This window comes from Oikopleura dioica, chromosome PAR (genome assembly GCF_907165135.1).
Source record: "Oikopleura dioica chromosome PAR, OKI2018_I68_1.0, whole genome shotgun sequence".
Lineage (NCBI taxonomy): Eukaryota > Metazoa > Chordata > Appendicularia > Copelata > Oikopleuridae > Oikopleura > Oikopleura dioica.
The window spans coordinates 7998292-8023572 of NC_137293.1; the positions used below are offsets into that span (position 1 = coordinate 7998292).

The window sequence follows — 25281 nt, forward strand, 5'->3', positions numbered from 1 at the left end:
CTACAAAGTGGTCCCCCAATTATGGGTCATTAATTACGGCGAGGACTCTGAGCATCTCAGAGAAAGATCCCTACTCTCAGTGGCAGCCCACCCAGCACTGGTACCACTAGAATCTGAAGCGCTTGAGAAGCTGGCCTCGGAGCCGTGGACGACTCAAAACGTCAAGAAATGCATCGCGGCGTTCCAGAAACCAACCAGAAATTATTACGCCTCCGGAGCCTGCATAGTCGGAATCAACCGACCCTTCCGAACTCAGAAAATCATCCTCGAAATCATCGCCAAAGTCGTCAAAGACTCCAAAGCCCACTCCCATTTACGATCAGTCGAACACAATTTGGGAATCTTAACAACCGGCTGGAATTGGGCAAACGGGAAAAGATTCAGCCCGGACAAAACCCTCGACAGCTTCATCAGCACTTGGATGCGAAAAAGAGAAGAAGTCACAGGAGTCACGAGACTCAGATTCCTCCATTCACGCCCCGAGAAGCGCGAAAGATCTTGCGAATGGCCAATGTGCGGAGAAGCCGAGGCAGATTCAACTTGGTGCAAAACACACCAAGGATTCCGAGAACTGAAAGAAGCCCGACAGCAAAACTGCTCACCAAATTGCCAAGAAAGAAACGGCTTTGGCCTAATCAAGCCCACCCAAGAACACACCAGAATGGCTATCGACAGCGAAGAATGGCAGCAAACCTTTCTGAAGCTCTCAGAAACATTCAAGACAACAACGCTGAAAGACGCCGACGAAGAACTCATCGGGAGAATCCAAAACACAGCGGTGGAAGGTTTTGACTCGATTCTTGAGGCCTGAAATCTACGGCAGTCCTTTTCCAGGGAGAAAACGACACAACGTCGAACATTGCCAAAGGACTCAAAAAACTCGGCGGAGTCATAGAAAGACCAAGATTCGAAAGACCAGAAGCAGCAGGAATTGTCATCTATCACGCGGGTCTGGAAAGATGCGGAGGCAAATTCGATGCTTTCGTAGTTGGAAACACCACGGCCCCGAAGAATCTACACCTCCAAGAACTCGCTAAATCCATCGCAAGCGAATCTGGAGACAGCTGGTCGGAAGTGGCGAGACTCATCAAGGAACAGACATTCCAAAAGGACACTGTTCTGGTCCTCCCAGCCCAAGAAGATGCCAAAGCCCTAGAAAGAGCCCTCAGCACTTGGTCCGCCCCGTACGTCAAATTCGTCACCCAAGGCCTGATGAAGGATTTTCACCAAAAGCTTCGAGGAGACAAAAACCCAAGATTTTCGGGCCTTTGGGAAGTTTTTCAAATCGCTTGCGATTGCGGCTATGAATCCAGATTCACCCCATGCTGGGCACACCCTAGGGTGGCGGAAATGATGGCCAGATGCTGCAACGGCCTCGACTCTAGAAATCGAGCTGTCTCAAAAATAGACAAGCTCAGACTCAGGGCTAACAGAACAACCTGGGAAAACGTCACAGACAAGTCCCACGATTTGTCCCAGAATGCTCCATTCACGACTCACTTCAGAGACATCCTCTTAGACGGAATCAAAGCGGCGGAGAATCTAAACATGGACGAGGGAGCAACTGCCGGAGCCGAGAATCTCTTCCCAAACACTTGGACTCAGAACCTCCAGACCATCGAGGAAAGATTCGCACGAATGAATATGACCAAAACCCGAGAGAATAACTAGGAGAAATAGAAATCTGAATCCGCTTCTAGACTCTATTAGGAAAAGGCTCGAACGTAGGCCGTAAAAACGGACCGAACTTGAAATCCCCGAGCCTGGAAAAGACTCAAAACTCATCTCAAAATTCTCACACTGCTGTCAACTGTTCAAAAACCTTCAAAACAGGAAAAGACTCGCCAAATATGAAGATTCTCAGCCAGAAATGAATCCCATAACACATAATACAGGATAATTAGAATCAAAAAGAGAGTCTTGTAAAAGAAATTCACTTCTTCCCAAAACGCGCAAAACTTCACAGCGATACCCATCAAAAGAGAATCAGAAAGCTTCAGAATCAGGAAACGGACTCAAAATGTTAAAGAAATCCAAGCCAAAAACCAAAAGAATCCAATTTTGAGACCGTGGGAAAGTGAAAATTGACTCACGAGACGCAGCGCGCTGATTGGCGGAGCACCTGGAAAGCCAAGGATAATCCAGCACTCATAACAGAGACGGCCAAATTGAATCAAATTTTTCTAAAAAAAAGAGAGAATCACCCTGGAATCCTTCTAAAGAGAAACATCTTCGACGCAGAAGCTTCAAACGCCCAGGACGCACAAAATTCTAGAGTCAATCTGTGGTTTTTCCGATTCTGAAAAACAGATTCCTTTTTTATTTTTATTTCTTTCTCTCAAATAAGGGAAAATCTTTTCCTTTCAAAAAAAAAAGAATTTTTCCTTTGCGCTCTCTCAAAAACCCAGCCAAATCTTAAAATTAAAATATTCGTGGCTAACAAGAATCAAAATTCAGACTCAAAATGACTAAAGACGCAATAAACGCCCAGAATCCCGATGCCAAAGAGCTCGAAAGACTCAGAGAAGAAGCTGGAATCATCAGAGACCCGATCGACCAGCCAGACTTCTGGAGAGAGAGGAAATCGGCGATCAAGAAAGACCCAGTGACTCAATACCCTCAGGAATCAAAAGGACGAATGCTCATCCGACTCCGTCTCAGAATTGGCGACAGATTCAAAGACCTGCTTGAGCAGATGGTCCAAGGAATGGGTCTTATTAAATATAAAAAGTAAAAACTCTTCAAAACAAAAAGAATCAAATAGAAAAACCTAGCCATAACGACCCACACATAAGATTTCACGAATCCCAACGTCCAAATGTCGCTCGACAGCTGGCAAGGCTCAATCAACACGGTCTCCCGAGTCCTCTCCGAGCTTGTGCGCGAAGAAAATGCGAAAATCGCCGAAGACGACCGAGCCCAGTCAAACCAGAGCCTGTTCTATGGATGCCTCAACGCAGCGAAAGCTGCCATCGATGTCCATCCGCTCCTCAACATCGTCTACATCGATGAGTCCCTCGAGATTCCAGAAGCAAGACTCCCAGCATATCAAGAACGAGTCTCAGCTCTCAAGGAAAAGGGTCAAAATCGAGAATCTTACATTCAAAAAAAAAATAGAAAAAACCCTTCCAAAAGTCAAGAGCGGACTTTCTGTTCCGAGAAGATCGACTCCCCAAGGAGGAACTTCGCGATTGGAAGAGGACTCGACGAAGCGAATACGTCAAAGATGGAGTCCCCAAAGACATCGCAGCCACGCTGGCAAGACGCGACTCAAGAACCATCGGCTGGACTTCTCGTCGAGACGGAACTACACAGACTCACCCGGTCGAAGCTCAACGAGCCAAATGCCAGGAAACTCAAACCTATCAAGGAACGGGCTGAAAAGAATCTCAAATTGAGTCCTTAGTAATTTTAGATATTCAAAACTAAAAACTCTCAAAAAAAAGAACGCCATAAAACTAAACCACGCAAGCTAGCGTGGGAAAATCTCTGAGCCAAGAAAACTGACTCACACTAACTAATTCAAAAGATAGAATCAGTCCTGATCTCAAAAATCCAGGATAAATAAGGGCTAAAAGAAAACCTTAATTTTAGACACCTTTTCAGTCTCAATTCAGAATCAACAGATTCCTCGATGCAGACAGAGACTCAAACCTCAACCAACTCGACTCAAACTCAACTGCCACTGCCATCAGACGACTCGAACAACAACGAGCGAGCAAGCATTGACTCCGGCCCAGACTTCTTTGAAGACTCATACAACGCACGCTCAGGAAAGAGTCTTAGAGAAATCTAAAAAAAAAAAAGGAATCTAATTAGTAACGGGACAAATCAAGACTCCACTAAAAGACCCATCCCAGCTGATGCCTTCGGCGAGCCACGGCCATCCAGCGGACTCCCCTGAAGACGGCTTTTCCTCAGACGAAGAAGTCCTGGAAGACTCAGAAGACGAAGGAGCCGAAGCCACCGCGGGATTCCCAGAGCCACAAAGCCAGGACAACCATCAAGACTGGAGCCGAAGAACGGATACACTCTTCGAGTCAGCGGAGGAAGAAAAAGCAGCGGAAGAAAGACGACTCAGAATCGCCGCACGATGGAAAGAGCCGCTGGAAAACATAGAAGAAGAATCCGAATCCAACGCGTCGGCCAGAATGCACCAAAAAGAAGAGGCGGAAGAACAAAGGCGACTCCAAAAAGAAGAAGTCGACAGGCTCAAGAAGCTCAAGGAAGATCAGGAAGACAGAGAAAGAGTCAAAGAAGCCATCAGAGCCCGCATGAGACGCCAAGTGGAGGAGAACACGAGAATCCGCCGTGAATACTTCGAGGAAATCCAGCGGAAAAAGGAAGAACAAGAAGCTCAAGAAAGACGCCTGGCTCGAGACAGAGAAGCGGAAGAAAAGCGCCAAGCAGCCATCAAAGCGGAAGAAGATAAGGTGCTCACGAAGCCACAGGTGGGAATCTTGCTCGTCGCGGAAACCGGCAGAAGAGGAAACCATTACTACCTGTCGAAGAAAGAATCAAAGCTGATGAGCAGAATCTCAGGAATGGTTACACAGAAATCTAACTAATTAAAATCACAAACATAAGTAAAAAAGAAATCACTGTGTAACCAAAAACGAGTCCGAGCGATGCTTGACAACCGCCGAATCGAAAACTTCGAAGAAATCAGACAAGCCTGGTTCAGCAGCGAGGGACTCCTCAAATACAAAGACTCCCAGAGCCCCGGCCATCGCCAGTTCAAGTACAACACCAGAGCCGGCTGGACCATCAAAGAAGGAACCGAAAACTGGAGATTGGACCCAGTTGCAGCACTCACCGCCGAGGAACGACGAATCGTCCATTACCTGGTGGAGTTCCTCAACTACCAGGGAATCAAGCGAAGATTCAAGGAAGCACTGGGTAAGTCAACTCCCGTTAAAAAAAAAGAGAATCTAACTTATGATTTAGACCACGGACTCCTCGACCCCGCCAAGATGGACGCGATCCTCGTCTTCGCCTACAAAGTCTGCGGTGGTAACCTGGTCCACTACATCCGTTTCGTCTTCGTCCGCCTCTACAGACTCAACGACATCCCCATCCCTCCAGTCCACCAAGACGCCACACCAAAGCCACGACGCTTCCACTAGAAGAAGCCAAATCCAGACTCTTAGACTCAAACTGCCTTTTTATGCCTCAAATCACTGAAACAGAATCTTACCCTTTCTTCATTTTTCCAAATTTACAGAAAAGCTGTTCATAATAAATAATTTCGATCTCATCAGAAGATCCTCGCCTCTTCCTTTAGAAAGCATTAAAAAAAAAAATAAGAAACTCTTTAAAACCAAAGCTGGAAAAGAAAATCAAAAACCAAGAAACACCAAAAATAGAATCAAAGTTCAGAATGGAGAGTCAAAGTTCAGATTCGGATTTGGAAGGCTTTAAACTCCCATCAGAATCAGGCTCGGGCCCGTAAGAAAATAAAAGAGTCACTCAAAATAAGAATAAACTTCTCAAAACATAAAAAAAAAAGACTCTAAATAGAAGCCCCAAAAAACAGAGGATTCCGATGCAGAAGCCCCCACAACAGATCACCCAAAAAGCCCAATAGCGGCTAAACAAGCCACGCCGGAAACTCCCCCTCAAACGCGAAACTCTAGCGTGAATCTGGAGAGGCTCAAAGGCCTTGTTTGGGATATCCAAAATAGCCTTAATACGAATGCGTCAATCCCGCCAAAAAGAATCTTATGCTATGGAGAAACGCTAGAAGATCGAATTAAAAACCTAGCAACGGAAGCCGCGAGAATCATCTCCGAATCTCAAGAATCCTCGAAAATCATGAAAGCGATCCTTCAAGAGGCTGAGCATGAAGGCCTCCAGGGAATCCAACTAATAGATGCCTTCCAAACAATCGCCACAATCGCACATAGCCCATCCATCGGAATCAACCGTAGACTCGCATCCACAAATAAGGTGGAGCTCGAAATGATTCAAGGCAAACTAGAACACTCGGTTAGACCAGTAGTCGAGAGACTCATGAAACAGGTGCACGAATCAAACGTCTATAACTCAGCGGAAATAGTTTTTTGGGCAAAAATGATGGAACCATTGGAAAGAGACTCTGTCTCAAAAGCTGACCTTCTGAAGCTGGAAGAAGCAGTTTCCTGGATATTGGGCAGACTCTGGAATGACTCAGCAGAAGCCATCTTCAGAATGATTCTGGCGCGCTGCAAACCTCCAGAAAACCTCAATTCACGTGCCTCTCCGCGAATGACGCTCATCGCCCACATTTGGAACATTAGGTTCAAAAATATACTAAACCTGAGCCCGGAAAAGCGTCGGGCATCCTTCGCGAACGAGAGGCAACTCTGCTCCTCCATCACCAACGCGATATTCGGGGAGATTCTTTTTCAACTTACTAACACCAGATGCATCTTTCCGAGACTCTTATCAAGTGCAGCAAGATCAGCCTGGACTCACCTAAACACAATCTTCGGAGTCTCAAATCCAATTAGCATGACGCTCAGAGAGTTTTTAACAAACATCGACGCAAATCAAGATTTCACCGCCTGGGATGCTATCAGGACGCTTCGGGCAATCTGGCCACCAAGAGATCGCATCGCAGCCGCAGAATACAGAGTCCTTAATCTCAACGACATCGACAACCGACTTGAAAGAGGACTCGAAGACCCATCCTCGCTTCTCGGCACTACATACGAGAAACTCTTCTGGAAGATTCCGATCCCAAGAAGCTATGAATCCGCCCGCGCAGCCGCAGGATTCAAAAGAAAGAGAACAAGCCAAGAAGCCGAAGAGCTGGAAGTCCATCGAGGTGGAAATGCGAGCACTAGCGGACAAGGGAGTCTTCAATAGACCAAAATTCCCAATCATAAACCCTGTCAACATTTATAACGAACCCATCACAGGCCCAAAATCACTACCCGAATGGAAAATCTATGAGACAGACCTTCTTCACAGAGTCATAAGAGTTCTAAACAACGAGGCCAAACCCGACTGGGAAACCCTTGCGCTGAGAAAAGAATCTGACTTCATCGCGGGCCAATGGACTCATAACAAAGATAACTGGAGAGTCCTCATCCATCAGATGCCTGAAAAAGTGAAGCCGCTGATCTACCATTTCGTCCATGGAGGAGCAGACCTGTTCTTGAATCTCAAAAGAATACCCCCCAAGAAACCTGCCGAATTCAAGCGGAAGGAGTTAGTGACAATATGGAAGCGAAATTCGGCCAACTCAGACACTTTGAGAAAACTAGGCGGAAATTTCAAAACCTGGTACAACCACAGACTCAGACTCTCAAAATTCGTCCCCCGGCCATATGAGAAGATCGGCAAACGCTACAAATCCCTCACGATTCCGAGCCAAGAAGCTGTAAGAGAAAGAAGCGACGAAATTGTCCAACAAATCACCGACTGGTGCGAAATGGGCTCGGTAACAAGAGTCACAGATTCAAAAGGATGCTGGATCCGAGCGGGATTCGTTCTCGTCGACAAACCAGGAAGAGAAACCAGAGTCTGTTGGAACGGTGGAGTCCTCAAGCCTCTGCAGCTGTACACATTTCCATGCAAATTAGAAAGCGTCGGTGCTGCAATCCAAATGCTCAAAAAGGGAGACCTGCTGTACAAATTCGACGATAAAAAGGGTATCTAACTTAACAGCAAAAAAAAAGGAACCTAACTTAAAATCTAGGATTCCACCAGCTGCCTCTCAGCGAAGAGAGCAAGAAACTCGCTTGCTTCGATTGGGGCGGCCAGTACTTCAGAAACAATATACTCGCATTCGGAATCCCAGCCGCGCCTGGAATCTACCAGCTGATGAATCTATGTGGAGTCAATTTTCTGAGGAAAAACGGAATCAAAATAACACTCTACCTCGATGATAGACTCCTAGCCGTCACTCCAGAATCTGAAGAAGATCGACGCCAGCTTCTAGCGGGAGAGAAAGTCGGCAAAGAAGTCTGGGCAACAGTAGCGACGCTGGTGGCACTCGGCGGCTATGTGAACATCACCAAAAGCACCTTCAAACCCACCCAAAGAATCGAATTCCTTGGATTCATTTTGGACACGGAAAGCGAAACAGTGGAGATTCCGATGCAAAGATGGGCAGCCCTCAAAAACCTTATGAAAGAAGCCGAAGCGAAAACTGAAGTTCCGTCCCAGATGCTCGAAAGAATCAGAGGCACAATGGCAAGTATGGCCGAAGTCCTTCCGAACATGAGAATGCTCATCCGCCAAACGACAATCCTCATCAGCCAAGCGCTCAGGGAAGAAAAAGAATCCTGCTTGCTGACAAAGGAAGTCCGCGAGGAATGGAGACTCTGGACTCTTCTGAAAGAAAAAGGACTCAAAAGACATTGGACAAAGCTGAACCGCCAAGAAACAGGACTCATAATCTACACAGATGCTTCTTCACACGCAGGAGCCATCGTCATCGAGCAATGGAAGCTGGAGGAGAGATTTGCTTGGGAAGCAGAAATGGCTGATAAACACATAGGAATCAAAGAAGCCCTTGCGATTCAATTCACCCTCGAGTGGTACGGCCAAAAACTAAAGAACCAAAGGGCGCTGTTCCTCTGCGACAACGACAGTGTAGTCCAAGGAGCCATAGCGGGGAGCAAAGATCCCGAAATGAACACGATTCTAGTCAGAATCTGGACTCTCGCTCAGAGATTCAACATAGATATGAAAGTCGACTGGGTCAGCACAAAAGCAACTGGCTGACGCTCCCTCCAGGGATTTGGACTCCAGAGAACAAAAACTAACGGCAAATGGATTCGCTTATCTGCAATCTCACCTTTCGGACCCGCTCGACATTGACGTGGCAGCAACGGTAAGATTCGAAGAGAGTCGCCTTCCAAATCCAAAATTCCTTTTAGCCACTCAACAATAAATGCAGAGACTTCATCGCGCGCCGAGAGACAAAAGGAGCCTTTGGAAGAGACTTCCTAAGCTTCCCAATCCATGAACTAATCGGAAGAAAGCTGTACGCGTTCCCACCTCCGAAAATCGCCCACAAATACTACAATAGACTCACCGAAATAGCGACGCCATGGGCTTTAGTGGTGCCGTGTTTCGAAGCCGAGCCTTTAGTCGTAACTCAAGCTAAACTCAAAGGCTACAGAGTCTTTGACATCCCAGCGGATTCCATTTTAACACCAGCGAAGGTGAAAACCATCGAAGGCTACTGGAAAGTGGCGACCAACGTCTCAACAATCAAAATTATCGCAAATAGACTCTAATCAAGACTCTTTATACTGTTTTTCTCCTCTCTCTCTCAGATTCCCCATTCGGCCAAATCACACAAAGAAACAGAAATTTTGACTCTCAAATTCCATTTTAGACTCGGAATCACTGAAAAATGACGGAGCAGTCCAAAGCCCTCTCCAAGCTTCTCTCGGATCACACGAAGCTCACGGAACAAGAAGCGAAGACGCGGGCGGTCAGAGTCCAGATCACCAAGGCAGCATTCTACGAGCACACAAAGACTCAAGCCCAGACGGAAGAAGCCGATCGACTGGTCGTCGAAATCGAAGATATCAGGAAAGATATGGCGACTCACGACAAACTCACCGATAGCCTTATCGTAAGTAAAACCCAAAAGAAAACTATTTCCTATCATAGAAGGAAATCGCGGAACTCGAAGCAAACCGCGACAAGAGTCTCGAGATCAAAATGCGTGAACCCAACGCCAAAAAACGCTCGGAGGAGGAGAATAAATTCTACGACCGTTGGAATCCGTCGGAAATAGAATCAAAACTCCGCCGCCTGATCGCGGACAAAATGGAGCGCTACAGCCTCAAAGGAGCCATGTTCGCTCAAATTAAGACGAGAGAGACAAAAATCACTGAACTCTCTCAAAATACGGCCGAATCCGCAGCTGTATTCAAGGAAAAAGACCCTCTTACAGGCGTCGAATCCTACTACATGGTAAGTTAAAAAAAAAAACACCAAGGAATCATCCTGGCCCTCCAACCCTTTCTTAGACTCAAGTCGGCTCCACAAACTTGCCGCAAGACGAAGGAGACTCTCTCCGCGACATGGGCAAGGAATTTCGGGCTTTCGTCACAGACGCCAAGACTCAACGGACCTTTAGACGGGAAAAACTCCTGAAGTTGCTCGGTAACTACAAAAGAGCCATGACTCCCGAGTACACCGAACGAGCCATCATCGAAAGCGTCGTCGACGAACTGATCCGGATGCCGGATATGACTCGAAAAGATGCACTGCTCTCTCTTACGGTACGCGTTTGACTCTAAAAAGGAAAACTCACGCACCAATTAAGCCTCTTATGCGTCCGAATGTGCGCCACCAATTCGACAGAGCCATGACGATGAACACGACTCACCCAACCTTCAAGAAAATGATCATCAACCCCTGCGACGGTTCAGAGGACTGGCGATCTGAGCGAGACTCTAAACCGGGCCGAGGACGTCGAGGAGGACACGGAAGCGGAAGCCAAAGCAAGAAGCAAAAGACGGACCACCAGAGCGAAAACGCGAATCCCACCCCGGAAGGCAGCGGAAGCTCCGGAGGTCGTGGCCGAGGCCGCGGGCGAGGCCGAGGCCGAGGCCGCGGGCGAGGCCGTGGCGGAGGAAACAATCAAGGAGGAGACGCCAAAAAATTCCAAGACCAAGGCGGAGTCGAATAAGAATCAAAAAAAAATAATCTAGAACCATCTTCGAAAATACTTCACTCCACGACGGGGATTAGCCCCTTATAGTGCGCGTTTCTTCATTTAGATTCTGTCTCAAAATACTAAAAAAAAAAACCCCAGCCGCAATCCGGCCAAGAGCCCCTTTTTTAATAAAAAAAAAAACTAGGTTTTCCGAATTCAAACCATAAAAAATCACCGTTTAGACTCATGACCTGGCTCGACTTTAAGAATCTTCTAGAGCACTGGGAGGTGGCAGAAGCAATGGCCACTTTCAACTACAATGAGGCGGAAATCGACGACGTGATCCAACACTTCCTCGACAGACTCCTCACAAGACCAACGCTCAAGGCTTATGCGTACGAAAAAGGAATCACAACGATTCAAGATGTAGTCGCATCCCAGATGAAGAAGACTCTCACAGCAAAACAAAAAAGGAAGATCAAGACCTGGTGCGAACACAGAGCCCGTGAATCAGCAGCAGAAACCCTCCAATACCCCAAGGTAAACTCGCCTTTCGCATCGTAGTTTAAAACCTTCTAGCAAGCGGAAGTTGTGGACGAACCAGAGGCAATCCGGCTGTGGGAGGAGCTCATGAGGACAAACAAGCCAAAGCCAAGAGAAGCAGCCATCGCCTTTTTCATCTGCTTCACCACGGGCGCTAGAATGAAGGAGGCACTCAACCTCAGAATCGAAGACCGCGAGATCGTCAAGGAAGAGGGGAAAGAGTTCTGGCGATTCCACATTCGAAGCAGCAAGACGGACCCATTTTGCAAGCGCATGGAGACTCTAACCATCCCCATGGAGATGAAACACGGCGTCCCGCTGGCGCTGGAACTCAGAGCGCAGTTAAGAGACCGAGATTCAGGTAAAAATGCTAGCGAAGCTTCTAAGAAATTATCTGACCATCTCCTTAAGGACTCGTCTTCAAGAATCTAGAAGGTCACACCAGAATCGCCTCGGACTACCTGGCCCGCTACGGAGCAAAAGCGGAACTCCCGAAAAAAGTACAAAGACTTTAGAATCCACACACTTAAAAGACTCCTGTTCAGGTCTCCGCGCATTCGGGCAGAGTCAGCTTCTACATCGAGGGACGCCGCTCAGGCCTTTCTCAGCAAACCCTCGCGCACACGCTCCGATGGGCTCCAGGAAGCTCAATGCCAGATTACTACGAAAGATGCTGGCTCGAATGCAGTAACTTGGGAGCGCCCGTCAGCGTCGCGAAATCAAGAGCCAGAAAGCGAAACGGAAGCAACAACGAGGATAACCATCTTCAGGTAAGAGTGGCAAAACAATTAGGGTTCAATCATAAAGGTTTCAGACACCACAAGAACCACAAGAAGCCAAGCAAGAGCAAAAGAAGCCGAAAACATCTGAGTCCTGAAAGAGCATAAAAGATTCCTGCATCACAAAGAAAAGATTCTCCCTTTTTCCTGCCAAAAAATAAGAATCCTTTAGCAATCGATTGATGAGAATAACGAGAATGGTAGGGAGGGAATATTCCCATTACCATTGTTATTTATGCGTGATTATAATACGAATCTAGGACAAAGGGATTAGCAGCCCGCTAGAAATAGAACGCGGCAGGAGAGCCTAGTAACCAATGGCAGGGACTCCCAGGACGCAGCAAAAGGTGACAAAGGCGCCCGAGAGCACCTGGTTTCGAGCGGGTGCACCGGAATCACGCAGGTTCACTCTAAAGGTTCTTAGCCTGCAGCTAAAACCTAAATCGAGAAATTTAAAATAGAGGCTTTTTCTCAGCAGAAGCATTACCAATAAGACTCCTAGCTGAATCAAAAGACTCACCCGCCCACCATCCCTGAAATAAGCAGTAAAAGTAGGGTAAACGAGCACACGCCCTACATACTGCCCAGTCCTTATCCTTAGAAAGACATTTCTCTACCACAGTATTGTAATTGCGCGTGCTCGGGAATATTCCCATTACCATTGTTATTTATGCGTGATTATAATACAGGGCGAGCCCTTTGAGATTTGCCAGCCAGTTGTGGGTGTGCATTTCACGGAAGTGTCCACTTTTTGGCCGGTTGAGCATGATGCCTTTTTGGGTTAGATAGGTATAATCAAAATATCAATGAAGATTTTCTAAAGGTATATTTTTAACCATTCCTTACAAGTCACCGAGCCTTTCTTACTTTTGCATCTCCACTGAGCACCAGAATCTGCAATAGGAAACTCTGTGCTAGCATCTTCTTCTTTGCAAGAAATTTTACTACACGCATCTTGCCAGTATTTGCCTAAATCGCTGCTCTTGAACTTCCCATTTTTCTCGAAGCATGTCACTGATCCTTTGCTGCCTTCTTCAGCATCGCAAAGAACATCATAAACTGTGCTCGTTGGAGAAGAAGACACAGAGAGGATGGAGCCTTTGGAAATTTGCATCGAATCAGGGCAAGATTTGACAATTTCAGAGCATTTCAAAGGGTCTTTTGGGAAGCTTTTTGTTTTGAATTTGAGATCCTCGGGATTCTCTGTTTTGCAGCGGACGAAAACTTCCGGGATTTTCTTCTTCCAGTTCCCTACTAAGCCGTCATCACAGATGGCGAAACACTTCACATCTGACGCTGAATTTTCTAGCCCTTCGCAATCTCCAAAGTGACCGTTTTCAATTTGCATCTCTTCTCTTGCCAGGAAATTTTTCATTTCTCTCTCGCAGGGTCTTTCTGTCACCGTCCGGGGAAAATTTAACGGTTTTATTTTGTTCTCCCATTTGTCTTTCCATGCTGATTCAATAGAAGATATCTGGGCAAGAATAAAAAGCTTCATTTTTGAAATAGAAATGTATAAAATGAAGGCTTAAAAATTCGCGTTATCGCTACTACTAGAAGAGGGCGCTGCAACAAGCGGGGGTCCCCTAAGTGCGGCTAATTCCCAATTGGACTTTCTCAAGAAACACTGATGGATTGATAAGGCTCAAGCGCCTCAAAGAACCTGATGGAGCACGTGTAAACACGTTAGCGTGTTTTGTAAAGCTTGATAAAAAAGCTGAACAGCAAATGTCTTCCTTATAGGATTTGGTCCACTTGCAAGCCTCTCAAAGATATATAGGATATCAATAATATTATGCGCTTGTCTATGTGCTTGTCTGACATTTTCCTGCAAGAATTAAGTAAAGACAAGAAGCTGTATAAAATACACGTTCACATAAGTAGCGGTGAGCGCGAGGGTGAAAAATGCGACCCGCGCGGCAACTCGTAGCGGTGTACCGGACCGGCAACTAGTAGCGGATGGCACAGTACTGTATTTATACTGCTGAATTTATTTCTAAACATTAGCGTATGAGTTTATTTTCAATAGTCTTGAAGCTGTTAGAATAAATTGCTGAAGGCATCGATGAAATTGAAATTGAATGTTACGGGAAAAAGTATAAACAGTAGAAATTCTAACTAAAGTAAATACAAAAATAATAAACGAGCAAATAAATTGTAAGAAGAAAAGGGGATTTGTTGGAGCTTTTGTTGGAGGCAGGGTTCTAAATCGACTAGTCGAGTTTCGACTAAAGTCGAAGTCGAGTCGAGTCTTAGTCGAAAAGACTAGCTCGACTCGACTTGGTTGCTTGTGAGAAAAAGTCGACTCGACTCGACTAGAAAATCATATTGATTTCGACTTAATTTCGACTAGTCGAATAAGTCGAAAAAGAAGTTAAAGATGTAGTCGAAAAAGTCGAAAATCAAGTCGAAAAAGTCGAAAATTGAGTCGAAAAAGTCGAAAATCAAGTCGAAAAAGTCGAAAATTGAGCCGAAAAAGTCGAAAATTTAGTCGAATAAGTCGAATTGAAAAGTCGAAAACATTCGGCAGTGAACTCAAATCTTTTCTAGATTTTATAAAAATAGTAAGAATTTTCTGAAGATATCATATTTCATATTTTTTTAGAAGCGCTTCATCGGTCGCCATCTTTCTTTTTACCTCGCGCACCCTTGTTCGCTCCTCCTCACCCATTTATCCCTTGCTCGCCGCGAGACCGCCAAAGTCTAGCTCGGATTGGGTCGCTCTTACTTTCCATTAACCCGATAACGAGAGCGGGAGCACTAAGTGCTCCCAAAGCTAGTTGTTGCATTGTGATTTTCTTCAATTTTGAAGATAATCCAAGAATTAAAAAAAACTTAGATTCTAGCACCTATTCCTCACTTAGTTTGACTTTAAGAAATCTTCATACTCTTTATTTAATCCCTATTTTTTACAAAAAAGGAGCAAATTTTTGCAAATTCGTCTCGAGAACTCAATGTTACATAACATTCATCAAGAGAGCGCGCGTTCTTTTCGCGTTTTTCCTCACAAAAAAGAGTTCTCAGGAGTTCTAGACCGAGCATTTTTCAAAAATCCGACGAAAGCGCCGTCTTACAGACGAAGAAAACAAGCAGTTTTGCCCTCTTTTTGCTTAAAATTGTTCTAGATGGCCCGGGTGCACTAACTGCTCCCGCTCTCGTTATCGTATAATTTCAAACTCGCGTTATCGGGTTAAGCTTTTCATAAAGAACAATATTTTCGATTTTCATGAATATTTTGACAGCAACTAAGCTTGATCGTGTGACTTCATATGTACATTTTTACTCAAAGTAGTCGGATCTTCAAGTTCAGGCTGGTTCTTTAAACAAACGCCGCGGAAATCCCCCGTAAACAATGCAAAAAGAGCTTATTTCACCCAAGCCTTCTTGGTAACCCAGATTTATCCGTTAACTCTTTCGAGAAATCTCAATAAATGAATTTTGAGAAAAAAGCATGAGATTTTTAATGAAGACAGTCTCAAAGTTTCAATCCAAGTTTAATTTCAAGCCTTCTTGCGGGGCTTCAAGAGCGAACAAGGGATAACACTGAGAAAGGCGGGCGAGCAAAGGTGCGCCGTCGAAAGCAAGGAGGGCGAACAAGGGGGCGTAGAAAGCAAAAGAAGGAAAGCGAGCAAGGGAACTTTGGTGACAAAAAATGAGCGACCAAGGGGGGTCTTGTTGGAGTTTAACTAAGCGAGTAAGGGAAAAATGTTCACAAAATGGGGGCGAGCTAGGGGGGCGGTACGTTATATCCTTACTATTTAGTAATAAATTTTTCTGATCTCGACTTTTCGACTTTTTATTCGACTTTCGACTTTTTCGACTTATTCGACTTCGTTTCGACTTTTCCGACTTAATTTCTTATTTTTTACAAAATTTTCGACTTTTCGACTAATTAGTCGAATAAGTCGACTCGACTCGACTCGACTCGACTTAGGAGTTTCACAAAGTCTTTCGACTCGACTCGACTCGACTAGGGATTTTTCGAGTGACTAGCGACTCGACTCGACTCGACTTTTGATTTTGGGCTCAGATTTAGAACCCTGGTTGGAGGAGTTTAACACTAGAGATAATAAATGTATATAAATAGCGCTAGCCCATTCGAGTGCGATGGCACTAAATGGGCCAGTATGCGGGAACAGGTTATTTTCTGAAGAGAGAGAACTGATTAACACGTATGGAACTGAGGAGGAGGCGAGAATACCGAAATACTGAAGCAATAATAGATATTGATTGAAGACGAATTAGGTGAGAGAAAAAAACTAAAAAGCACCGTCATCCATATGTACAGTAACTACTGTCAGAATGTCAACTACGCTTGCTTATCGAGGCGGACGTAGACTGCTCGTAGGAATATTTTCTTTTGATGGCCATTTTGTCCAAGGAGCTGCTTTTGTCGGTGGATGTCAAACTAGTCAATTGAAATTTGAAGCTATCACTTTGAACTATTGACAGTTTTACAACACTTTTCGAGCATTTGACACCTTAAATTTTGGGTCACAAAAATAAATTCGACAAAAGCCCGAAAAAATGAATAAAAAGCAAATCTTGCAACAAACATGCAAATAATATACAAAATAATGATTCCGACACATACCTTACCTGTTAAGAATCTCCAGCAATTGCGGAGTCTTAGAGGTATCAAAAGGTTCACGAGTAATTGGGCGGTAGCCCTTTGCCGATCCCCCTTTGAGCTGGTGCAAACGAGCGGCTTTCAATTTGATTTCATTGAGCTTTTGAGCACGGCGTTGGGTGTCGAAGCATCGTGCATCGTCGCACAGGGCGATGTTGATGTTGTTGAAGTCGTGGGCGTTCGAGTATTCCTTCAAGATACAATGAAAAACATGTCGAATACAAATCGACTTACTTCTATCAGAAGACGATTAGATTGCGAAATGAATTCACTCGGAAACTGTGATACTTTTACACTAGAACTCCTAGACAGCGTCAATTCCAGCGAGCAACCCCAAGAGCTAGGATTTATAAGGTAAATACGACTAGTTTTTTGACGCTAGTTACCAGAACTGAATGATTCCTCTAGAACTGATGGCGATATAAACACTATTCGGTATTTTCTTGAGATTTTCGATCACCAGTTGGACGCGTTTCCAAGTGGCGAGTTGAGATAAAATGGCGGTGATGTTCTGGACCTTGGAGAAAGTGAGGGATCGTGCGAGCACGACTTTTGACAGGAAGAGGTTTTCTTTGAATTTTGCTTGAGTTTGGGCTTGACTCGGAGAAAAAATAATATGAATGTCAGGTAGTTGGCAAGCATACTTCAATAAGTCAATTTAGAAGAGCGTCCCTTTCCTAATTTTGCAGAAGTAAAATCAGTGACTTTTGCCTGATTGAATTGTGTGAAGCTTGCTGGGCTGAGCAGAATGGGCTTTGAGAAGAAGAGTTGATACTGGTGCTCCGAATCGGAGGACAGCGAGAGTTCTCCGAAAAGATCTTCTGTCCCGTTGCTTGAATCAATTTGATTGGAAATAATTAGATTCTCTCTTACCCGAAAGAATTCAAAATCGGCACTCTGAGAAAGTTCATGCCCGCACGGAGATGGCAGCCAGGTACAAGTAGATTTACTCGGTTTTCACATTCCTAAGAAGCAAGTTCATCTGCTGACGGCAAGATGGGATTATGAACCTGTAAAAGCCGCTTTCTGCTGGCTATTTTTGAAGGGGTTCTGTCACTCTTTGATCCAAAGAATTCCATTAGTCTCCTTTAGAATGAGCGAATTTAGAATCGGTTAATTTGAAATCTACTCGCCTTATTTTCGTTTCAATCGTGTTCCACTCTCTTTTCTGCAGACTCTCGCTCGTCGCCTGACACTCTTGCCACTTTCCCTCGGCAAAGTTCCCGAAATTCATCGAATTTATGAAGCATTGCTTTACGTGGCCAAGAGTGAACTTTAGATAGATGTAGTTTCCTTCGTGGACGAACAAATCTTCGCAGTTTCCATTTTGACTGGCTGATTTTTGAAGACCGACTTTTACAAAAGCTTTCAAAAAAGAATTTCAAATCAAATTTATCATATAAAAAGTCATACTCTGAACTCAACAACCTGTGTAGAAACCTGAGTCAGGGTCAGGATTCTACACAGGTTGCGAGACCCAGCAGCCAGTAAGCATAAATGAAAGCGCTTTCCTTCAAAATGTTGCTCCTTGGCGAGTCGTCTGATTCTGATGAACAACTCCTGGCTCCACTGATCCTCGGAGAGATTCCTGACATCGATGCTGCTCTCGAGCTTCTTGACGAGATCTTCTGGCCACGGGGACAGCTTCATGGCGATGGCCGACCAGCGAGATTTCAGCATAACTCACGACGCATTTCGATTCTGAAAGGATAAACTTGGTGTTTTACTATTTTAGATATCGATAAATAGGCATAGATATCTCTGAAGACACATCACATGATTCCGGTCCCGTGATATTAATTTAATTTTATTTTTTTCCAACCAACCGTACTACAAAGACCGTGTCCTTTGTGAAGCGTTTTCGATCAAGTTAAATGATCCTTGCTTGAATAAGCAGATCAAATTCGCTGAAGTTAAATTTCTGTAATGGAGCATTTGTAATTCGCTTTCTTCTGGCGCTCCATTACATCTGCCCGCGAAAGCGAATTATGTTTTTATGTTTTCAATCTCTGCCTTCATTCGAAATTGTCCACTCTAGGTGAGAGACTGTTTTTCCTGTTTTTGAACTTTCATTTAAAATCTGTACTTAGGGCTGACGAAGGTCCACTGAGACCGAAACGCGTCCCAAAAAATAAATTTCAATCATCAATTTAATTTTCACTCAAATTTTCTATCGATCTCTCTAATATTCTTATTCGTCTTTGACAGTAAGTTACTGTAAATCAGAGTATATTTTCTTATTTTACTGAAAGCAAAAAGCCGGTTCTGTATCTCCCCGGCGATTAGCTTCGATTCGCTCTCGGTAAATCCTCGTTTCGCTCGATTTCGACTCGAAAAAAATGGGCACGTCGCCATTAGTCACGTACGCGCTGACGTCATAAAAGTGTGACTCATTTAAGATTGAAATGATGCAGAAAGAAATCTTCTGGAAATTTGATTAGAGATCTTGCCATAGAAGATTTTCTCATGAAGCCTTTTATTTTTTGAATTTAATTTTATCGAGAAAATTGAAAAATTTTAAATCAGAAAATACTTTAGATTTATTTTCATATTTTTAGATTAAAATTATGTTACGAATTCGTTATCGGAGAATACCTCAAATTCTAGTTCCTGTTCGTTCGAATCATTACAAAACACTTGGAGTAGATCGCCACGCGACGCAAGAAGAGCTCAAGAAAGCGCACAAGGTACTGCTTTTCAACTTCACTTGCATTTTGATCATTTCCAGGTTTTAGGCTCTTGCTCGAAAATATCACCCTGACAGACCAAACGGAGACGAAGCCAAATTCGTGGCTGCTCAAGAAGCCTATACGATTTTATCCGACTCCTTGACGAGAAAAGACTACGACGAAAGCATCTTCGGCGTTGAAAAAGAAGCGTACAAAGCAAACGATGAGAAATTCATGGCCCAGGGCGTGCCCAAACGCGCTCCGGGCGAAGCCTTCGTCTCCGGCCAATACGAAGAGGCAAACAATCAATTTGACCGGTTTGAAAGAACAGTGAAAAATAGAATCTTCCTTGTCAAATCTCTCGCTGACAATCCTTTCCAAAACTTGGCGAAGTTGATCATCATTTGTACAGTAATATACGGACTGGACCGGGGATCAGAAAATGGCTTGCCTGGCTTTGTTCCGAATATCTTTACGAAGAAAATGAACGGCTAGTGGAACTTCCAGGTTTGTAGAAAATATATCGAGAATCCGATGATCTTTGTAGAAATCAAGAAGCTGCTTGCGGCTTTGGGCGAAAATTACATAGAAAATTAATCCTTTCTCAGGAACGGAAGGCTACAAAGCAAAGCAAGAATACATCGAAAGACTAATCGCAGAAGTCCCAGAAAACCCTCAAGATCAATACGCCGAATACGGAATAAGAAAAGACTGGCTGATAGAATTCTACATGCATGCAACGAGAGCACAGCTCCGTGGCGAAATCCCGACTCTCCAAACGGCGCTCAGATATTTGCCCTTCGTCGGAATGGATTTTTTAAAAGGCGAAATTCCGTTAAACCCGGCGGACGATTTTCACGACGGTTCCGCGAAATGTATTATCTGCCAGTTTATCTATGGACAGATCTCGAAACATTATCCAGCCGAGTTTTTGGAGCAGCATAGTACCCGTTGTGCTGAGTTTTTGAGGAGCTTCTTGCCTAGTAAAAATGTCGATATGCAGTATGAAACTTTTAAAGGTAAAGAAATTTTATTTGATCACCATTCATCCCTACGCTAGTCGATAATCCTGACTACATCGAACACGCAACAGGAGAAAGAAACAAAGATGGCCGTCAATTGCGTCACAATCCACTGACAAACCAGTACGATTATGGCGATAAAATCCACAACAGAGACGTTTTCTACGGCGATGTCAATTACGAAATGCACAGGCGAAAGCGCGATCTCAAAAATTACTGAAAAACAAGAGATTTCCGTTGAAACGAAAAAAGCGACACCCTGAAGTAGCGCCATCTTAAAAACTTAACGCGACCGTTTCAGATTGGGATCGAGAAAACAGTCTTGATTTGGAATTGTTGAGAATAATGTTGAGTTTTTTGAGAAAAGAGCAGCAGGGAGGCGCTTTCGGCAGTCCGCCAAGGCAATCATCCTCGCCAAAAAGAGTGTTACCGAGTCAGGAATCGTATGTAACTGGACAACCACTGCTGTTTAACATATTATAACTTAAAGTTATTCTTTAGGGTCGACGATTCCGACCTTCCAAAGCCGAAATCAAGTAAAATCGCCGATCAGCTCACCGGAGCGAATCTTCTCTCGAAGATTTCCTCCGCAGTTTCCTCGTATTGTCCTTCGCCGGGGATCAGAATGAAAAAGAAGAAGAATTTTGGATCGAGAGGTAAAACATTCACACTAGGAGTTATTTTGATCGATTACTAGAGGATGTCTCGTGGCGAACAACGGGCAGTCCATCGGCGTCTAGGAAAGGTCTCGTGACAAAGCGATCTTCCCGTCCGACGACGCCGATTATGAGTAGAAAGAAAGCCCTGACGAAGGACGATTACAAGGAGCTGATTGAAATGCACTCGAGAAACTTGAAAGAGACGCACTCAGCGCTGAGCTTGACGTTTGTGGACTTGACGGAGGAAGATCTTCCTTCCTTCAAAAAGTCATGACGGTAAGAGCTTGTGATTTTCAGGAGACACGTGATAATCTCACGAGTGATCTCAAGTCTTTCCTTGAAGAGATATAAACTGATTGTTCAGCCAACTCCAGCGCAACGAGTTGCAACGAGATTGAAAATTCTGGAAGAGAAGGAAAACAGAGCTCCTCCAGAATTAAAGGATACGCCCAGCTCTCAAGAGGGACCATTCCTGACTCAAGAGCAATTGTTCTACGAGATCCAGGACCGAGAAATCGGCGAAGAAGTGGCTAAGCTAGAGAAGGAATTGGAAAATATCCGTCGCAAGAGGGTAAAAATGCCGTTTAAAAATCAAGGCTTATTGTCAATAAGTTATTGAGTAAATTTTAGGAGGAAATGAGAAAATCGCGCGAGAAAAAGAATGAAGCTTCTTTAGAAGCGATTCTTGCGAAGTACTTGCACATAAACGAGTCTTTGCCGCCCATTCCAGAGCTGAGTGAGGAGCACCTCGCGATCGTCGAGTCCGTTTGGTCGCGAGGACGCGATAAAATCATATCTGAAATCGCTGGCGAGGAATGCAAGAAGAGTGATCTCGCGACGCTCAGAGGTGAGTTAGATCCGTTAGGGGCAAAGGTCAAACGACGTATCTTTAGGCACGCAATGGTTGAACGACTTGGTCATCAATTGTTACTTCAACCTGATGATGCAACGCGCAGAGGCCGACAGCGAACTTCCGCGAGTCTTTTGCTTCAAGACATTCTTCTACCCCAAAGTGAAACAAAACGGGCACAAGGGCGTCAAACGCTGGACGAAGAAAGTCGACATCTTCGCTATGGACAGACTGCTCTTTCCGATTCATCTCGGTGTTCATTGGACGATCGCAGCGGCTCTCATGAAGGAGAAGAAGGTGATTTATTTGGACTCCATGGGTGCATCGAACGAAGAATGCAGAGAGCTCATTCTCGAGTATCTTAGAGTTGAGCATGAAGGTACCTTTCAGTAAGTTATTGTCCTCTCATATTTTTTTAGTCAAAAAGGGCTCGGAACTGTCCGATGACTGGATCACAGAGTCCTGGTCTCACGAAGTGCCACAGCAAGACAATGGCAGTGATTGCGGAGTCTTCACCTGCAAGTTCGGAGACTATCTTTCCCGAGGCTTCACCAAGTTCAACTTCAAAGCCGAAGACATGCAGACTATGCGAAAAGCAATTCTGGTCGAAATCGCCCAAAAACGCATGATCTTTTAAACTTCTTTCAATTCCAAATTCTCTGTTCATATTTATTTTCACCGCCTTCCATTTAGTTTTTCGTACACTGCCCCTTACAAAAAGCTATTCAATAAAAAGCCCTACTTTTGAAAAAAACTATATTGAATCATTTGTTTTGTTACAGATTGAAAGTCGGCTCATTCGGTAATCATGACCGAAACGAAACCACAAGAACCGAAGCCCGTCCCAGCGCAAGATGCTGCGGAGCAACAATCGCCTCAAGAAGTCGACGAGGCACAAGACAAGTTTCAGACAGTTGGCGCCAAAAACCACCGCGTCGAGAACATCAAGAAAAATTACTCAAAACCGGTGATTATCCCTTTTTCTTTCCAAATCAATGACCAATGCTTAGAATATCAGAAAACGAACAGAGTCCTGGTCGCAAAAAGATCATCAGCTTACCCGAGCGCTTGCAGGCATCCTGCGCCACGGAATGATGGGCTTTCAACCTGACGAGTCTGGATTCCTCTATCTTGACGACATCCTGAAGCACCATCACTTCAAGGACACGCTCAAAGTCGGAGAAGACGACCTCAAGCGGTAAGCTACGCTTAAATTGCTATAAATTTAATTCTTCTTAGAGTTGGCGAGCTGGAGGACAAGAAGGGCGTTAAAATGTTCGAGCTCGTACACGACGGGTAATTCCGCATGTCCGTTGTTCCATTTTACTGGTTTAAGTAAACTGTGGAAGATGCGTGCCCGAGCGACAAACAACCCGGCTGGAGTCGAGGTCTCGCTCAAAATGGCTGCCGAGTACCCCGTCTGTGTCCATGGCACCTGGTGGAAGGCATGGGAGGATATGAAGAAGAAAGGAATTTCCCGTCTCGGCCGTAATCCTATTCACTTCTGCTCCGGAATGATTGGCAGAGGTGAGAACTAGTCTTCTAGAGCCGCTTATTCAATAAATAAAGGTGGTGTGATCCCCGGCATTCGATCCAACTGCGAAGTCCTCGTCTACATCGATCTCCAGCGCGCTATCAAGGACAAGATCAAATTCTACCGCGATGAAGACGGCGTCCTCAGCACTCACGGAAACAAGCACTCCGTAATTTCACCAAAATATTTTACCCACGCGATTCACGTCTCTCCTACCACCGGACAGCAAATCTACTGTGAAGACTTATCAAGTAACTAACGCCTTACGATGATGTGCTAACCATCTTCAGATTTGAAAGGAGTAGAGGGAGAAGCCCACGAGTCTGTTCGCCCGCAGAGAAATCAAGGAAATCAAGGCCGTGGTGGACGCGGCGGCGGACGTGGAAGAGGTCGTGGTCGCGGAGGTGGTCGAGGTGGATCCAGAGCTGAGTCAAGAGCGTCTGAAGTCAAGCCAGACGGACCTGCAGGAGATAACACTGAAAATCCAACAGTAAGCCCTTCCTGTATCATCATCTGCTAACCATTATTAGATCAATGAAGATGGCAGCGCTGCGGCAACAAAACCAAAAAACAACCGACCTCGTCGCAATCGAAATCGTAACAAAAACAAAACGGATAACAACAAGGACAAACCAGCACAGGATGAAACCAAAAAAGAGGGAACCCCAGCGAACTCCGATGAAGTTCAAAAAGTCACCGAGAAAGTTCAAAAGCTCGATGTTGCTGCTGAAGAGTCGAAATAAAAAAAGCATTTCCACTTTCAGAAACAACGAAAAAAAGTAGAAAATTCACAGAAATAGAAAAATACACCGAAAAAAAACAAAAACTATGTGTCTGTACCTTAGGACCTCAAAGCAAGCACCGCCAAAAATATATTATATATAGATAGAAAAATTTAACTGCTACAACTCTTTGGAAACATAATGCGATAAAATATCAAGAAGATTTATCGTTATTCAAAAATTATTACCGCCTGTGACAAGTAAAAACACAGTTTATAGAAAGAAGAAATATACAAATGCAATAGTTCCAAACTCGCTTTTCAAGTTTAATCTTCAGAGCATGAATACTTCTCGCGCTCTCCGGGGAATCTGGAAGGAGCACATGAAGCCCATCAAGAGGCATATCGAGGGTTTCAAGCAGGCCAAGGCCAAGCACAACACCTGGCTCCCAGCAAGCATCCAGGGTCCCCTGACTCGACTCACCAGAGACTCGTACATCAGGACCGGTGATCTCGTCGGAACTGACTCTCGAGGTAACTTTTAGCCACTCTTCCGGGTTCTTCAGAGTTTATTTTAGGAAATACTTATTACATGAACAACGACTACCCTATTCCTCGACAGCGATGGGTTGTCTTTGCTGAGGATACTTGGGAGAAGCGATGGGACTTTGATGCATCTGATGTTCCATCTGAATGGCACAGGTCAGTCCGCCTTTTCCTTAGAAAAAGAGTGATCAATTCTTTAGATGGCTCGCTTATATGACCGATGATCCACCAACTGCCTACGGTGTTCCTCCAACTCCTCGGTAATTCTCTTATATCCAACGGCTCGGACTAATCTTTCTTTAGAAAATTCATCACCGCTTACGAACGAAACCAAACCGGTACCGTCGACCGATATGTTCCCGCCACCACCACCCGAAAGAAGATTGAAAGCTGGGATCCAGAAGCCTAATCTCATCCAGTTTATGTTCCCATGTCTGCGTGACTATTCGAAATCTATTTATTGAAAATACAAGTTCAAGAAATTTACTTCATAAGACAGATTCATAGTTAGACTTTTGAAATTGTCTCCAACTAGAGCGCGTGTTATTTATACAAATTAGCCACGAAGACCTTTTGCCAAATATTTATCAACACTCTCAATTAACTAGCCGCTAAGTAGAAGATTCTCTAAACACGTTAAATTCGTTCAAAGGCCGTTCTAGCTAAATTCCTTCTGAAAAGCAATCATAGTAGGCGTCGGTAAACAATTGACCGCAATA

At 44.6% G+C, this 25281-nt stretch overlaps 9 protein-coding genes across 9 annotated transcripts; 8 read left to right on the forward strand and 1 right to left on the reverse strand.

Annotated features, from left to right (window-relative positions):
• The first annotated feature begins 4600 nt into the window (after positions 1–4600).
• On the forward strand, positions 4601–5285 carry LOC145703799 (uncharacterized). Its single transcript, XM_081781190.1, has 2 exons — positions 4601–4899; positions 4948–5285. Exons 1-2 carry the CDS (start codon positions 4629–4631, stop codon positions 5124–5126), a joined length of 450 nt encoding a protein of 149 aa, XP_081637316.1. The 5' UTR covers positions 4601–4628; the 3' UTR covers positions 5127–5285.
• Positions 5286–6317: 1032 nt separating this feature from the next.
• LOC145701616 (uncharacterized) lies at positions 6318–8715 on the forward strand. The gene is made up of 2 exons (XM_081778827.1): positions 6318–7637; positions 7685–8715. Exons 1-2 carry the CDS (start codon positions 6551–6553, stop codon positions 8713–8715), a joined length of 2118 nt encoding a protein of 705 aa, XP_081634953.1. The 5' UTR covers positions 6318–6550.
• Positions 8716–9352: 637 nt separating this feature from the next.
• LOC145701617 (uncharacterized) lies at positions 9353–10702 on the forward strand. The gene is made up of 4 exons (XM_081778828.1): positions 9353–9577; positions 9616–9921; positions 9978–10232; positions 10277–10702. Exons 1-4 carry the CDS (start codon positions 9353–9355, stop codon positions 10640–10642), a joined length of 1152 nt encoding a protein of 383 aa, XP_081634954.1. The 3' UTR covers positions 10643–10702.
• A 153-nt stretch (positions 10703–10855) lies between these two features.
• On the forward strand, positions 10856–12098 carry LOC145701618 (uncharacterized). Its single transcript, XM_081778830.1, has 5 exons — positions 10856–11149; positions 11189–11513; positions 11564–11652; positions 11698–11922; positions 11967–12098. Exons 1-5 carry the CDS (start codon positions 10856–10858, stop codon positions 12027–12029), a joined length of 996 nt encoding a protein of 331 aa, XP_081634956.1. The 3' UTR covers positions 12030–12098.
• Positions 12099–13827: 1729 nt separating this feature from the next.
• On the reverse strand, positions 13828–17472 carry LOC145701619 (uncharacterized). Its single transcript, XM_081778831.1, has 6 exons — positions 17435–17472; positions 17273–17393; positions 16948–17204; positions 16796–16901; positions 16531–16751; positions 13828–16339 (listed from the first exon to the last, which is right to left on the reverse strand). Exons 1-6 carry the CDS (start codon positions 17470–17472, stop codon positions 16237–16239), a joined length of 846 nt encoding a protein of 281 aa, XP_081634957.1. The 3' UTR covers positions 13828–16236.
• Positions 17473–19097: 1625 nt separating this feature from the next.
• Positions 19098–19978, forward strand: LOC145705879 (chaperone protein DnaJ 2-like). Its single transcript, XM_081783380.1, has 3 exons — positions 19098–19248; positions 19297–19737; positions 19839–19978. The coding sequence occupies exons 1-2, from the start codon at positions 19129–19131 to the stop codon at positions 19723–19725; spliced, it is 549 nt and encodes a 182-aa protein (XP_081639506.1). The 5' UTR covers positions 19098–19128; the 3' UTR covers positions 19726–19737; positions 19839–19978.
• Positions 19979–20537: 559 nt separating this feature from the next.
• LOC145705864 (sentrin-specific protease 1-like) lies at positions 20538–22515 on the forward strand. The gene is made up of 7 exons (XM_081783363.1): positions 20538–20695; positions 20754–20908; positions 20950–21187; positions 21276–21482; positions 21542–21758; positions 21805–22140; positions 22181–22515. The coding sequence occupies exons 3-7, from the start codon at positions 21182–21184 to the stop codon at positions 22396–22398; spliced, it is 984 nt and encodes a 327-aa protein (XP_081639489.1). The 5' UTR covers positions 20538–20695; positions 20754–20908; positions 20950–21181; the 3' UTR covers positions 22399–22515.
• Positions 22516–22534: 19 nt separating this feature from the next.
• Positions 22535–24329, forward strand: LOC145705857 (uncharacterized). Its single transcript, XM_081783356.1, has 7 exons — positions 22535–22728; positions 22772–22959; positions 23001–23057; positions 23098–23288; positions 23331–23546; positions 23586–23785; positions 23826–24329. The coding sequence occupies exons 1-7, from the start codon at positions 22570–22572 to the stop codon at positions 24036–24038; spliced, it is 1224 nt and encodes a 407-aa protein (XP_081639482.1). The 5' UTR covers positions 22535–22569; the 3' UTR covers positions 24039–24329.
• Positions 24323–25061, forward strand: LOC145705881 (NADH dehydrogenase [ubiquinone] 1 alpha subcomplex subunit 12-like). The gene is made up of 4 exons (XM_081783382.1): positions 24323–24550; positions 24595–24718; positions 24763–24822; positions 24866–25061. Exons 1-4 carry the CDS (start codon positions 24358–24360, stop codon positions 24969–24971), a joined length of 483 nt encoding a protein of 160 aa, XP_081639508.1. The 5' UTR covers positions 24323–24357; the 3' UTR covers positions 24972–25061.
• Positions 25062–25281: the final 220 nt, after the last annotated feature.

What these genes read in the sequence shown, in the direction of transcription:
- LOC145705864 (XM_081783363.1), top strand. An exon ending in TGATCTCGCGACGCTCAGAG is followed by an intron (nt 21,759 to 21,804) that starts GTGAGTTAGATC and finishes ACGTATCTTTAG; the next exon opens with GCACGCAATGGTTGAACGAC. An exon ending in TCTTAGAGTTGAGCATGAAG is followed by an intron (nt 22,141 to 22,180) that starts GTACCTTTCAGT and finishes ATATTTTTTTAG; the next exon opens with TCAAAAAGGGCTCGGAACTG.
- LOC145705881 (XM_081783382.1), top strand. Translation starts at nt 24,358, where the DNA reads ATGAATACTTCTCGCGCTCTCCGGGGAATCTGGAAGGAGCACATGAAG. An exon ending in GTTCCATCTGAATGGCACAG is followed by an intron (nt 24,719 to 24,762) that starts GTCAGTCCGCCT and finishes TCAATTCTTTAG; the next exon opens with ATGGCTCGCTTATATGACCG. An exon ending in GGTGTTCCTCCAACTCCTCG is followed by an intron (nt 24,823 to 24,865) that starts GTAATTCTCTTA and finishes ATCTTTCTTTAG; the next exon opens with AAAATTCATCACCGCTTACG.
- LOC145701617 (XM_081778828.1), top strand. Translation starts at nt 9,353, where the DNA reads ATGACGGAGCAGTCCAAAGCCCTCTCCAAGCTTCTCTCGGATCACACG. An exon ending in GCGTCGAATCCTACTACATG is followed by an intron (nt 9,922 to 9,977) that starts GTAAGTTAAAAA and finishes ACCCTTTCTTAG; the next exon opens with ACTCAAGTCGGCTCCACAAA. An exon ending in ATGCACTGCTCTCTCTTACG is followed by an intron (nt 10,233 to 10,276) that starts GTACGCGTTTGA and finishes GCACCAATTAAG; the next exon opens with CCTCTTATGCGTCCGAATGT.
- LOC145705857 (XM_081783356.1), top strand. Translation starts at nt 22,570, where the DNA reads ATGACCGAAACGAAACCACAAGAACCGAAGCCCGTCCCAGCGCAAGAT. An exon ending in TTCGAGCTCGTACACGACGG is followed by an intron (nt 23,058 to 23,097) that starts GTAATTCCGCAT and finishes TACTGGTTTAAG; the next exon opens with TAAACTGTGGAAGATGCGTG. An exon ending in CTCCGGAATGATTGGCAGAG is followed by an intron (nt 23,289 to 23,330) that starts GTGAGAACTAGT and finishes CAATAAATAAAG; the next exon opens with GTGGTGTGATCCCCGGCATT.
- LOC145701618 (XM_081778830.1), top strand. Translation starts at nt 10,856, where the DNA reads ATGACCTGGCTCGACTTTAAGAATCTTCTAGAGCACTGGGAGGTGGCA. An exon ending in AAACCCTCCAATACCCCAAG is followed by an intron (nt 11,150 to 11,188) that starts GTAAACTCGCCT and finishes AAAACCTTCTAG; the next exon opens with CAAGCGGAAGTTGTGGACGA. An exon ending in AAGCGGAACTCCCGAAAAAA is followed by an intron (nt 11,653 to 11,697) that starts GTACAAAGACTT and finishes ACTCCTGTTCAG; the next exon opens with GTCTCCGCGCATTCGGGCAG.
- LOC145703799 (XM_081781190.1), top strand. Translation starts at nt 4,629, where the DNA reads ATGCTTGACAACCGCCGAATCGAAAACTTCGAAGAAATCAGACAAGCC. An exon ending in AAGATTCAAGGAAGCACTGG is followed by an intron (nt 4,900 to 4,947) that starts GTAAGTCAACTC and finishes CTTATGATTTAG; the next exon opens with ACCACGGACTCCTCGACCCC.
- LOC145701616 (XM_081778827.1), top strand. Translation starts at nt 6,551, where the DNA reads ATGCTATCAGGACGCTTCGGGCAATCTGGCCACCAAGAGATCGCATCG. An exon ending in CAAATTCGACGATAAAAAGG is followed by an intron (nt 7,638 to 7,684) that starts GTATCTAACTTA and finishes CTTAAAATCTAG; the next exon opens with GATTCCACCAGCTGCCTCTC.
- LOC145701619 (XM_081778831.1), bottom strand. Translation starts at nt 17,472, where the DNA reads ATGAACTTTCTCAGAGTGCCGATTTTGAATTCTTTCGG. An exon ending in AGAGGAATCATTCAGTTCTG is followed by an intron (nt 16,902 to 16,947) that starts GTAACTAGCGTC and finishes TATAAATCCTAG; the next exon opens with CTCTTGGGGTTGCTCGCTGG. An exon ending in CTAATCGTCTTCTGATAGAA is followed by an intron (nt 16,752 to 16,795) that starts GTAAGTCGATTT and finishes TGTATCTTGAAG; the next exon opens with GAATACTCGAACGCCCACGA.
- LOC145705879 (XM_081783380.1), top strand. Translation starts at nt 19,129, where the DNA reads ATGTTACGAATTCGTTATCGGAGAATACCTCAAATTCTAGTTCCTGTT. An exon ending in AGCTCAAGAAAGCGCACAAG is followed by an intron (nt 19,249 to 19,296) that starts GTACTGCTTTTC and finishes TCCAGGTTTTAG; the next exon opens with GCTCTTGCTCGAAAATATCA.